The sequence below is a fragment of the Cyrtonyx montezumae genome, unplaced genomic scaffold (genome assembly GCF_038088225.1).
Source record: "Cyrtonyx montezumae isolate F1298 unplaced genomic scaffold, pur_monq_1.0 scaffold_8, whole genome shotgun sequence".
NCBI classification, from domain to species: Eukaryota; Metazoa; Chordata; class Aves; order Galliformes; family Odontophoridae; genus Cyrtonyx; species Cyrtonyx montezumae.
The window spans coordinates 64,844,291-64,857,604 of record NW_027072089.1 but is presented as its reverse complement, the minus strand read 5'-3'; the positions used below and the strand labels follow the sequence as shown (position 1 = coordinate 64,857,604).

At 41.7% G+C, this 13,314-nt stretch overlaps 1 protein-coding gene across 4 annotated transcripts in view; it reads right to left on the bottom strand.

The window, feature by feature from the left end:
• Window positions 1–8,295: 8,295 nt before the first annotated feature.
• The window catches only part of COBL (cordon-bleu WH2 repeat protein), a 146,783-nt gene continuing 141,764 nt past the window's right edge, over window positions 8,296–13,314 (bottom strand). For all 4 annotated transcript variants that reach the window (XM_065751711.1, XM_065751712.1, XM_065751713.1 and 1 more), the window contains one exon: window positions 8,296–9,647. In XM_065751711.1, coding sequence (XP_065607783.1) covers window positions 9,630–9,647 — 18 coding nt within the window. In that variant the 3' untranslated portion in view covers window positions 8,296–9,629. The remainder of the gene's footprint in view (window positions 9,648–13,314) is intronic.

Genomic DNA, 13,314 nt, shown 5'->3' with positions numbered 1-13,314 from the left:
TGCAAATGCTATTATTCGTCATATTTAATAGTACAGTACTGGAGGTATATTTGCCCAGAGTGTGCTGATTAAAACTTCATGTGACAAGCATTGTGGTTACTGGCAGGGCAGTGACCTTCATCCTGACACTTGGCTTCAAGGGGCACAGAGCTCTGCGGCTGAATAAGATTTGTGTCTGCACACTCATGAACACTGAGCTGCTGCTCTGACTTTGTCATCATCTCATCATGGCCATCAGGACAGCAGGTGAATTAATCTCTTTTTCACACTGCCAAAGCAGCCTCTAAATTATTAAAGAGATGAGAACTGTATTTGTATATAGCAGGAGAGGATTTGGGTCATCGACTGGCGTACTTTATCAGCAACATCATAAGTAATTTCACTGTCTGCAGGCGTTGTAAAGCATTTTGACCCTATTCCCCAGTTACCAACCTTAGTCCAGAGACAGAGAGGTTGACCCTGTGGTTCAGTGCAGCTGGAAGCCCACGATGCCTGTCTCTTCCCTCCCACCTGACTGCGGACACCCAGCAACTTTCCGACCCCTGCTCCACATAGTTCTCCCACTCCAAGTGCTGACCTAGTGAGTGCTGTCTGCTTCCCTCATATGTCTATGCAGAGCTTATGAGAAAGGACAAAGCACTCACACAGACAGACTTGCACATATAGATGCTGGTGGCATGACTTCAAATATAACCGGAGTTTGCAAGGTGTTTTAAGGTGAAAAGCTTTGTGTTAACTGCTGGCTGTCATTAAAAGTCATATTTCTCCTTCCTTTTGCCTGGCAGATGCTGCCTGCACATGACAATGTTCCTAGCACAGGCTGCTCACAGGGTAATGGCTTTCTGCTGCTTTGCAGTGCAGTGGCAAACTGAAGATACCTGTGTGTGAGTGGAGAGGCACTCGGTGACACCGCTCTGCTATATTCTGCTTCCGTAACACCAGCTGGGGCAGACATCCCAAGAGTAACTCTTCCTTATTGCAACGTGTTGCAAAAAATCACTTTCATTTTACCCACCATCTGCTTCTAGATAGGGCAAAGCTGCTTGCCCATTGGTGTTGGATCTTAGCTATCACACTAGGCAGCAAAAGTGAACAAAGGCACTTTCTGCAGCTCTTTTTGGCACAGCAAGGCTATGGACATGGTGAGGGCTCAGGTAGAGACCAAACCACAGTGCAGCAGCCATCCCTTGCAAACAAAAACGCAACCCTCATCACCATGCAGATCAGTTTCCTGTCTTCATGGCTCTGACCCATCATCTTCATTGCTGATGCTGCTGCCTCACACGCTTAGAAATCTGCTCCTTGGCTCAGGTCAGGCAGATTTGGGATGGGGCTTCTTCGTGCATTCCGCTTGTTGCTTCAGTGGAATGGTTTGTGGTGGGGAGCAGTGCTATCTGCTCCTGGGAGAAATCTCCTCTTGAAACTTTTTTTCTAATCCCGCCTTTGATTACTGGTGATGATTAACTGTCCTGCACATATCAGGCAAGTATCCAGTTTTCCCATTTTGGTAATGGTGGAAAATTTTCTCTTGGCTAAAAAGAAAAGGTACTTCTGTGATGCAGTGTGACAGCAGCATCCTAGGAACACAAAAATCCTTACCCATCATGCCCAGTCTTGGGGACATGCAGCATGTCATTACCCTGGGCTGAGCTCCGTGGAATCTCACAGCACAAAAGGCACTCAGAAGATGAAGGACTGCATTACACTGAAGAGACCACACAAGCCCAAGAAGGGCTTTTCAGAATCAATGCAAAAGGAGGGAAAAAAAAAAGGGGGCAGAAAGAGAGTACAGACCCTTCTCTTGCTTGTGCAATCACTTTGCTGAATTCTGACCTGTTTTAGAAGCAGGATTCCCAGGATAATGGGAGAATAGGCACAGGTGGGCTGGAAGCTGTAACAAGCACAGATGCTATTCAATGACTGGGGAACTTACGCCACGCAGAAAACCTGTTTCAGACTGAGCAGCAGAACTCTAGCTTCTTTTTCTACTATGTTTTTCTTGGAGACTTATGTAGTTTGGATATAGGTACCCAAGAACAGGTTCATCTAAAACTTCATGCAATTGGGAGAATAAAAAACACAAGAGCACATTAAGGATGCCCCATCCCTGGAAGCACTCAAGGCCAGGTTGGATGGGGCCCTGGGCAGCCTGAGCTGGTGGTTTGCAGCCCTGCCCACGGCATGGGGTTGGGGCTGCATGATCTTTGAGGTCCTTTCCAACTCAAGTCACTCTATGACTCTTTGAAGGCTAGCTGAATGGCTGCTTCCCCTGGATCCCTATCACCAGAACTATACCACATTTGTTTCTTATTTGATCCATAGTTGCTGCACGCAGTGTATGGGCCAGGAAGCTGCATGACTGGGAAACATGGCCAGGCTATGACACATGCATCCCAAGTCCCATCCCAAGTCCTAGCTGTGCCTCTGCCACCTCAGGCAAGGCACTTGAGCACCCTGCTCCCCTCTGACCCTCTTCCCAACTCTTCTGGTTTCTAAACGTCTTCGGGGCAGGGACAGTCGCTTGTGTTTGCACAGCACCAAACACAACTGGGCTCAGGAGCTCAATTAAGGGTTGTATTTACAAATATAAGCAAAGAGTAATAAAAATAGAAGCCATTCTGCCAGCTCAGCATACTGCTGCTGCTGCAGATTAACCCATTCCAGAAGTCCAATGTCTTCTTGACCGCTTTGATGCCAGGACAATATGAATAAAACATGCTACTCATTACTTTTAAAAAGCATTTGCATAAAATATATTGCTATATTTTACTACATTTTCCTGTTATGCAAGCCCACCTTTATGTGGTAAGATTTATTGCAAGCTAAGATTTATTGACTTATTTCAGCATGGAAATGACTATTAAGATTGACCTGTCAGCAGTTTTTAATTTAATTGCTCTTTGATCCCTCAGCCCTGAACTTATTTGCATTTTCAGCTCAGCATCTCTTGGCAGCACTTGTAGCTCACAGCAGAAGCAGCAGCTGAGATGCAGAGTTCTACGAAAACCCATGAGTTTCTCCACCTGTGGGTGCATTCTGGTACACAATGCAATAGCATTTCGGTCTCACTTTCTCTGTGCAAGTGGGCTTGTGGGTGGGAATAATAGCACTGTTTGTTGTCATTCCCCCATCCCACTCTGAGCATAGAAGAGAGAGAACCTCAGGGGAACAATTTTCAACTTGAAACTAAAACAAGATGCGCTCAAATCTGTCTGCTTCCTGTGTTCTTTACCAAAATATGTGCACAGGACTGATCCACAGGAGAGGGGAGTGAAACTTGTTGCTGCTCCGCATGGTATCGTAGTTTGCTCCTTCACAGAAAGCAAAGGTCTGTGAAGACAGACGATTTCCATGGTGTTTCTATGGAAAAAAATTACACCTCATCCTTCTCCATGGAGAAAAGCTGCACTAATTGATATGTACTCTTCTGTGTAAAACTGACTGTTTGGAAAAGAGCTGCAATGATCAGGACTATAAATGAGAACGAGACGGGAACAGCCCTTTCCTGGAATGAAAAACCTAATTCCCAGCTCGAATCTGGAAAAATTCTGTCTCAAGGCAGACACATAGGATAAAACTAGCAAGCTTTAACTTGTGTAACTGGGTTTAGAAGAACACTTTGTACCAACACCAGCCCCAGCAGCAGTAAAGCAGTAATTCTACATAACGCAGGATCGTTAGTAAATTATTCATCAACACATAAAAATATAACTCTTTGCACTTCTGTAGCTCTGGCTATCTGCAAATTGCCTTTGACAGTTCCTTCCAGAAGCTAAAAGGTTCAGAACAGTAACAGTGAGGCTGAGAGATTAGATGTTAGGGGGAAATCCTTTGCTCGGAGGGTGGCGAGGCACTGGCACAGCTGTCCAGAAGAGCTGTGGTGCCCCATCCCTGGAGGCATCAAGGCCAGGTTGGATGGGACCCTGGGCAGCCTGAGCTGGGGAGGGACAGCCCTGCCCACGGCACGGGTTCCTTATGGTCCATTCCACCCAAACCAGTCTGTGGTTCTGCAATTCTGTGACTGCTGACCAGGTGCCTTTCCACGTGACATTTGCACTGCGATGTGCTGGTGGAAGCTGCAGCTTGTTGGTGTGCATGCACATCACTCCCAGACTTTGGGGGCAGACACGTCCGTTTTAATCTCACCGTACCATTACCTTAGATTTAAGACTAAGAAGAAACCGTGCAGACTGCTGGCTCCTGGGACCTGGGTGCTGCAGTTGCGTCCCCCTTCCCCTGTGCCAAGCACTGCGAGGAACAGACCCAGCGCATCTGACAGAAACTCCTCTGTTGAATGCATGAAATCAGACAAAGGAAAGCCAGGCGTCTTTGCACTGTGTTTGCTTTGTTCATACAGCAGTAAACACAGGTTACAATATAGAAGACAATGATGTTCCACAGGCTTGTTCTTTCAGCACGGTTTCCTTTTTTCAATTCCTGAATTGCAAAGCAGACAGCGTGTTTGTGTGGGAATAATGTCCTCTTTCAGTCTGATATACAACTGCAACAACGTTATGCTTTGTTCAGGGGAAAACCTTTTAGGACCTCAAACACAATAAAGACCTCAGAAAAGAGACACGGCATGTGCATGTTTTTATAAGCATATAGACAATAAAAGTAAAGAAGAAGGAAAAAAAAAAGCAAAAGAAATCGGCTGAAGACATTCTCTGGAGCTGGGTTCGACACTGCTTCCAGCAATGACTGCATGAGGCCGTTGTGACCGCATCAGCACTTGGTTGCTGCCTTTCTGAAAGTTCCTGTCTCACAGGATAAAAAGGCCGCTCTCATGAATGGAGCTTAAATAAAAGCACAAACCCCTTCAATTGCTGGGCAAGAACAGGAGAGAGTGACTTCTACATCCTGTGCAACATCATGCAGTCCATGAGTATTGAAACCAAATCATTCTGCTTTAAGAAATACTTCAAAATATCTGGTAGCAATAACAAAAAAGAAAATACCTTCTTGTTCTTAGAAAGGTTCATCTATCTTAGCCCACTTTGTAGACCAGCCCCATGAACAGAACGACTCAGAAACTTTCCCCAGCCAAATGAGGACATCAGCAACACATCAAACCCCACGCCCTATTCAGCAAAAGAGAAATGCAGACCGAACAACGCTCTACCAAACCCACGTGAGTGCTCCTGAAAACCCAGGGATTTCTTTTTTCATTTTCTCTTTGAGAAACGCTGCTGTGGAAAAGAGTCATTTTCTGCAAGTGGGGAAATGCAACCCCAGTGGGAGCTACAGCTGTAGGATGCAGCACTGCAAATCTTATTGTAACAGTAACAAACGGAGTAGGAATAGGAATATTCTCATAAATCTCATTATGCATCTCAGAGGCAAAGGATGTCGGTACACACAGCGCATATGTAACTCAGTGGAGGAACAGAGATGAGCAGAGAAATAGTGCACAGTAAATGCGCTAAGTATTTTAAAATGCACATTTACCATTGTCAAAGGCAACTCTTTTTCGTGCTGCTACAACAAAGAGCCAAGTTATGAACATTTCATTCAGACAAACTTTGACTCAGATGGAGGCTTGTGCACATTTTTGCATTCAAATTAAAGCGCACACTTAACTGCTAAGCAACACTAAACAACACGACTGATTCTCTTCTGGAGAGATAAGGGGAAGCAGCCACAAACTATCTCTGGGTGGCACTCTCCATTGTCCCATAATTGCATCTCGTTCTCTTCCATCTTCCTACACACTGCTGAAGTGCCCATGTTTTGGATGTCCTCATCAAAAGGCTTTCCCGTGCAGTACTTCGCGTGACCAACATCAGCAGGCTGTCTGCTCAGGAAGAAGGAATCTATAATAAAGTCCCCTAAGTCAAACAACTCATGCAGACAGCCTATATTTTTTAAAAACTAAATATTTAATCAGAGGTATTTTATGCTTTCTTTATGGTTGAGTGATATTCTGAGCTCAGCCAAAAATAAATAAATAAATAAAGTTAATAAAAACACATAAAAAAGAAGGCAGGGGCGGCTCCAAATTTTGTTTGAGACATTCCTTGTATGGGGACAAATCAAGGGTGAGGCCCTGAACACTGGTTTGTCTCTATACAAGGAATGAAGATATCAAACCCAAATTTTCCATTCTATTTCCTCGTCGATACTGTTTTTCACCGCATTTAAATATATCTTACCCACATAAAAGGACAATACGAAGGAGCGGCGGATGGAGGAGTGTATGAGACTCTTTCTTCTGTTTGAGCTGAGGTAAGTGAATGTAGGCCAAGAGATATACTGCAGGAAAAGGGAGCTCACTGCCCTTATTTCAGTCCTTCAAAATAAACCCTGCCTGCAAGTGCCATGAAAGTACACGCCAAGGACTAAGCTAGGCGGAACGTAGATGTAGACTACACTAGCAAACAGCATGGACCAACGGGAGCAGAAATATACCAAGGCTGCTCCAAAAATATTGCCTCCCACTTTATGATGTTGGCCCATGACATTAGAGACCGATGTTGGTGGTATGGCAGTGGAAGCTGAACTTTCCTGCCAATATTCCATCACAGTTTGTTGCTCTGTGGCAAATGGCAGTAGAGGGGCAGTCTGACAAAATGGCATTTGACATGGAAGTGCAGATGAAGTAGAAGTGTGTCACTGAATTCCTCCATGCAGAAAGGAATGGCACCCACTGACATTCATCAACACTCGATGAACGTTTATGGAGAGCAAACAGTGGACGTGAGCACAGGAGGGTGGTGTGTTTTAGCAATGGCAACAACAGTGTGAAAGACAACCACATACCAGATGACCACATGGATTTTTACAAGCGCAGCATGCAGGTTCTTGTCCATTGCTGGCAAAAATGTGGGGCTAATGGTGGTGGCTATGTTGAAAAGTCATGTTTTGTAGCTGAGAATTTGCTCTATAAAGCAATAAGGCTCTTTTGCTCTTTGTCATAGTTTCCATGGAAATATATAGGAGGAATTACTTTTGGAGTGATTCTCATGGATGAGAATACTTGGATGAGGAAGAATGTCTTTAGCAGATACATTTTAGGGTTTTTCTTTCAATTTAGGACAAACTCTGGCATGGTCCCATGGGCTGAACGTTAATTTCTGATGGAGCTCATCTCCCAGATTCACTGCATCCAGAAGCAACTCAGTTCTCAAGTCCTGAATCATGGTAAAAGAGTGGGTGACAGGATAAGCAGACTCAAAAGCACTTACCTGAAATACACTAACCGCTAACAACGATGTATGCCTACTTCCCAAATGAAGACTGCTATAAGCTTTAATAGGAAGTTATTGTATGGAAAGGTCATACCTGTAATTAGACTTCAATGAAAATGGGTTTATATTAAAATTTCCATTTGTCTGGGCTTAAATTAAGTTGCTACCAGGAATTCTGCAACACTTAGAATGACAACGTTAACAGCACATCAGCAGGAGAAGGGAATGCACAGCCAGTTCAGCTTCTTACTGTAGACAGCTGAACTCTCTTTCCATTTTTAGCTTAGGCTGTGAGTGAGCCAGCAGAACAGTGAAGGTGAGATCTCATCTTGCAGCTGTTCTTAATCTCATAGTATTTTAGCCGTGAGAATTTGATAATCAGCAGTTTATTCCAGAATAAATCTTTTTATAAACTCTAGTTTTATAAAGCCAGATGAAACATCTGAATCTCTAAGATTGGAGTATCTTGCTATCTCAAAATCCAGTTCTGGATCTCTTACATTAGAAAGTATATACCTACACAATGTTAAAGGAAAGTGGCATTAAGAAGGAAAAGCTACAGATCCATTCAGACAACATTAAGAACAACAAAAAGCATCACTAAAAACAACAAAATAACTGCAGCGAATTCTATCTTCCTGTACTGCACCAAAGAAGCTGCCTTAGGTATTGGTGGGACAATCTGTTCAGTATTCAAGCTTATGAGTGACTGCCTCCTTTCCTGCAACACAATTATAATGTTAATACTTCTTATGTAAAGCACACTGAGGAGACTTTCAAGGAAAAGAAGGCTAACCAGTCAACAAAGGAAATTTTATTTATCTTAGGGCATGAAAGAGCATCTTAACTCTGAATATATTAGCTTCCCTAATGATGAAATGGATCTATAGGAGTCCTGTATTAATACCATAATGTATAAAACTACTATCTTGATTCTAGTTGATTACTTCTGCTTTCCTAGAGAACTAGTTTTCCCTGTTCAGGTTTGAGACTTTTTTTTTGTTAGAGCTGAGATATCAAACACAGCATAAAGTATTTGCTTAAGTCCATCTCTAGTTCCATTTTCTTTTTGTAAATGGAAAGCCATTGTCAAAAAGAGTCTTTCAAGTCATGTAAGGTTTTCATTTTATTTTTACTTGTGGCACTAACAGACATCGATATTTTACAATATATAATACACAGTCATATTAAATGCAGATGGCTAAATATTCTCTTGCTTTCAACATTACATAGCTATACATTTTAAATTTCAGCTTCAAAAAAAAAAAACCCAAAAAACCTACCAACACTCGGGTCTGTGATTATAAAAGTGTAAATGTACAAACTTCCTCTTCCTCAGCCTCATTACAATACAGGAAATACGAAAAAGCATTTCTGATCTCTCCTTTATAAGTTAATCATTTCAATTCAACAAAATATTGTCAAAATATGTACAACAGCAACTACCAAGGTAGTTAACATTTGAGAAAGATGCTGCTTATAAATACTCAGGAGACAACATACAACAACGGTGACAAGATAACCAACAACCATACAATCTGGAAGCAAAGGGTGAAATTATCCATGACTTGACCAAGAGACAAAGGCTTTGTTTCTAATACAAACCAACTTCACTCCCTTTTGCAGTGTGGGAATGAATTCTAAATCCTGGACCCCTACGGAGCACTCTGAACTCTTACTTATAACTCTCACAGTCTGTTGCAAATAGAGATTCTTTAAGGTGTCTCAGTTCTTCAAGTGCCGTGAACGTTACTAGGGTTCGGTATATCTGTACATACTGGTATTTGATACGTCATATCCCATAAGTAACTCTTCAATAGACACGGGCTCACATTCACTCTTGACTGACTGTGTTCTCAGAGCTCCACCAAAGATACGATGTTCACTTAATCTCAAAAAAACAACAATGACTCTGCATGTGACAGTTGAGGTTCCTTATAAGGTACCACAACCTTTTCCTTGTGATTGTTTTCTACAGATCTTTATTCTCCTTTTCCCTGATTGCTTACTGCCCTTTCTAAATCAAATAAGAAGTAAATGGTTTGAAACAGTTACATATTCTTAACAACTTGAAATGAGTATTACTTTTCAGATAGCTAGCGAAGTCTTTTCATTTTGCCCATAAACACAATTAAGTATGAACACAGGACTGCACAGTGTTTATATTCTTATTAACCTGCCAACAAGAATAGTTTATTGGCAACCTTAAATATTCAGAGGCAAAACACAATTCCTTGGCACAGAAGCTTTACAGCACAGCAACATATTTTTCCCTTAGAACCATTATGCAGGAACACAAAGAAAATGAACTACAACTTATTTTGGCGTGTAGACAAAAGAATAAACTGAACGTCTTGATGTTTTTTGCCCTTCAGAACTTGAATGATGATTATAGGTGCTTATGGGGTTAGATTTTCCAATTACTTGTTCTTTATACATGATTCAAACCAGCAGAGGCACCTATAACAAAGGAAAGCACATGATCATTCAAGATATTTTTAAACTTCAACTGTTGACATTGTTAACCAAACATTCTCCAGTGGGGCTGTTTTCAAACCTACCCTCTTCATCAGCTCCTTAAGGCATAAAACTTACCTGTTCCTCTTTCTAGCTTTATCACTCGGTCTTCAGGAAGTTCTTAAGTCGGTCTTAAAACCCCACACCTCATATATACGTACACATGGTAGTTGCAATAACATTATTACATGAAAGTTGGCAATGTGTTTTTCAGTGAACTTCCTTCATTTTGTGGATGAGCAGAAACCTGGCTGTGAGTATGCAATACCCGACAGCCAAACGCTGTGTGGCATTGGATAGCTGTCACTGGTCACATAAATCGACTGATGAGTACTTTGCTTCCTGACAGAATGACAGAAACCCTTACAGGCTTTTAAGCAGGAAGATCCTTAAACAAATGTTGATCATCCTTCCTAATCCTCAGGTCATCGAAGCATTTGCTTAACTTTAATGCCAGTGTACTCTTCCAAAATCAAAGTTATGTGGCTTGATTCTATCAGGGAGATACACATTAAGGGGATCACAAAAGCTAAACAGGAATAATGTATTTGATTAAGTTTCAATCTTCCACTTCAGCCTCAGTATCCACGGCAGAAGCCTTATTCTTAGGGAAAAAAATAGGTCACAGTACAAATTATTAGTAAGGTGAACAGTTCAAATTAAATTTTATCTTTGAATTCAAATGAAGTAGCAGTATGCAAATGTCTGTCTCTCATTATGCATGGGAATGAGAATCACTTTCTCTGCTCATTTGACTACCTGTATATCAAGCTTGGCCAACCTTCTAGTGCGGCCTCCCACCCCATTTCCAGCATAGCAGTGCCAGCATCAACTGTGGCTTTGAGTCTGTAATTTCTGTCATTGCTCACACAGACACAGACTATTATTAAATGAGAAGAATAATCCAGTGCCAGACACAGAGGTACAGAACTAGGCCATGCTTCCTAGAAGACACTGAACATGAAGTAATTCAGATCAATGTATTACTTGTTGGCAACCAACTTCAAATTATCCCAGCATATACCACAGATCTACTGTAATGGGTGCAGTAATTACCTTACCTGGCTCCTCTGATTGCCAACAGAGTGATATACTGCACGTACCAAGAGTTCATGTGACTAAATGCCAGTGCCAATGGGATGATTGCTTGTGGATACTGCGATAGAGCCAAATTTGCATTGTTAACATAAGACTGCTTAAAATGCGTGTGGCTCTAATCATTATTGGAAAATATATGGTCTGTTGAATACCTCCTGCATGTTCTATTAAAAGGTGGTCTATAGAAATCATTTCTCCACAAAAAATAATTTCTCCACAAAGCCTGTTTTTCAGATAGGCAACTTGCCTTCCCCAGATCGTGAAGGCACATCCTCCTGCAGTATTTCTACCAGATCCCTCAACTCTAATATGAGTACGTGGTATAATGCAGCATGAGCAACTTCTGTAACTTCTCTTCATTGGGTAAAATTTCCCATCCTGCATGGACTTGTGCTGCAACTATACCCACAGCTAGACATCTAACAGATTATTTGCATGCGTAGTTATGTTTTTTTTCCACGGATAATCTTAGTAAATCCCATGGTAGGTTACACAGACAAAAATATACATGTGAAGTTATACAGAATTGCATAAATCTAGTCAGATTATGTTGCATTTTCTGAGATGGAAATAAAAAGTGTAAGTTAATAGTAAGGAACTTAACTGTATGAAACTCTGAGAAGAGTTCCTTAATATGATTAAGGAAAACACTAGCTCATTTTTAACAACAGAAACTCAGATGGTACAGCTTTGAGACCTGACTAATAGATCTAGCCAAAATCTGGTCTCAGATCAGCTGCTTATTTCCCAGATCAACTGATTATTCTTTGTACAGTAGCCAAACTGCATGGCTAGAAAGCAGTCTCCTTGCTAGTGAGACACCTCTACTTCTGAAGTAGTTAACAGCCAAAAACACCGTGTCAGCCATCTTGACTGTTGTCTTTGCTTCACGCTGTCTCCATGATTTGCTACTGCACTTCGAATGTACTAAACAAGTAACATTTTGGCTATTTTGTGAATGAAAGCAGCAATAGTGAATATTGTAATGTCTTTTCCAGCCTGGTAAGTTCATCACCTTCCAATAGCACACCTGTATCTCCATTCTGTTTGGGTAGGATATGAAATCCATCCCCTTTTCTGGCATGTCTCTGAACTGCACTGCACTGGGATGAACCATTTTCCTAAGGAGGCCCAATTGGGCTTGGCACTCACAAGGATTTTCCTTTGGGACTCTGTGGACAGCAACAGTGTGCAATAAAACAGAAGCCATTTCTCCAAAACAAAGTATGATTTATTAGCCAAAGCAGGCAAAGTACTCCAAGAAACGGATTAAGAAACAGCCAGGGAACCTATGCACATACCATCTTATCCACACTTGGCATGCTCCTCAAGTACCTATTTTTTGCTCTGGTTTGTTTTGGGTGACCCAACTACAGCCTATGTGGTACAGAGCCTGACTTGGAGCAAGGCGAGGTCAGCCTGCAGCAATTTCTTTCCTCCCTTCCTGCACAGTGGATCTTTTAACCTTAAAGTTCATGACTTCAGCAAACAGCTGTGTAATCAAGGGTGGAGTGGAGGAGTTGCCTTTTTACAGATATTAATAGAGTTCAAATTTTTGTTGGGATGCTCCTTATCTGTGCAATTGGTTGCTTTTCATGTTTGCTTCCCCTGACAGCCCTGTTTGATCTACTTCCACTGCGAATAACCCCTCATAAGTAAGGCCAAACTGAGTCATACATAACTAAGCAATGCAGATCCTTTTCAGTTCCCCACAATATTAGCTAAATGAATGACTTCACCATCAGAAGCCCTCATTCCATAAAACTTCAAGAAGACAATGAAGGAGAAACAGACACAACTACAGAATGGAACAAGCAAATCTGCCGTCTAGCTGCTGAGACCAAAACTTAGAAAGCAAAGCCAAAAATGGCTTTGTGATTACACCTCCAAATCATGGCATCAGAGATGATGGACACACGAGGCAAAATACAAAAAAATGTTTGCGTCAGCCCTGGTGCAAAACTACCTGCCAGCCACTCTCTGTCAACAACTCAGTGCTCCTTGGAGACACATTCTTCAACTATGAAGGAAAAAAGAAAGCCCTGATACATGATATGTGATACATGCTTCTACCAATTCAACTTTTGTTACTGTTATAAATTGCCCTACCCCAGGAAAGACCAGAATTTAGCTCTCACTTAACATAGCAAGCTAGGAGAGACATTAATACACACTAGATACAAGCTCTTCAAGAAATCTGCATTTTACCTTTATCACTGGTCAAGAGCGTGAAATTTCAGAGGTCAAAGCAATATGATGCCTTTAGCATATACAAGACTTAGCTTGCATGTCCAGTACGTGAAGGACAGCACAATAATAAGAAAATCTTACTTTGTCTTGCACAAAATGCTCCTCTCTTTTATTTTCATAAAAGACCTACACAATAAGAGACGCACTCTTCTGTCACCTCAATGTCAAAACTATCAAGAAATTACTTTGTCTTGAAAATGAAAAAAGACAGACATAGTATTTAGCAGAATACGTCAGTATATCTAAATTACTTTCATGGACT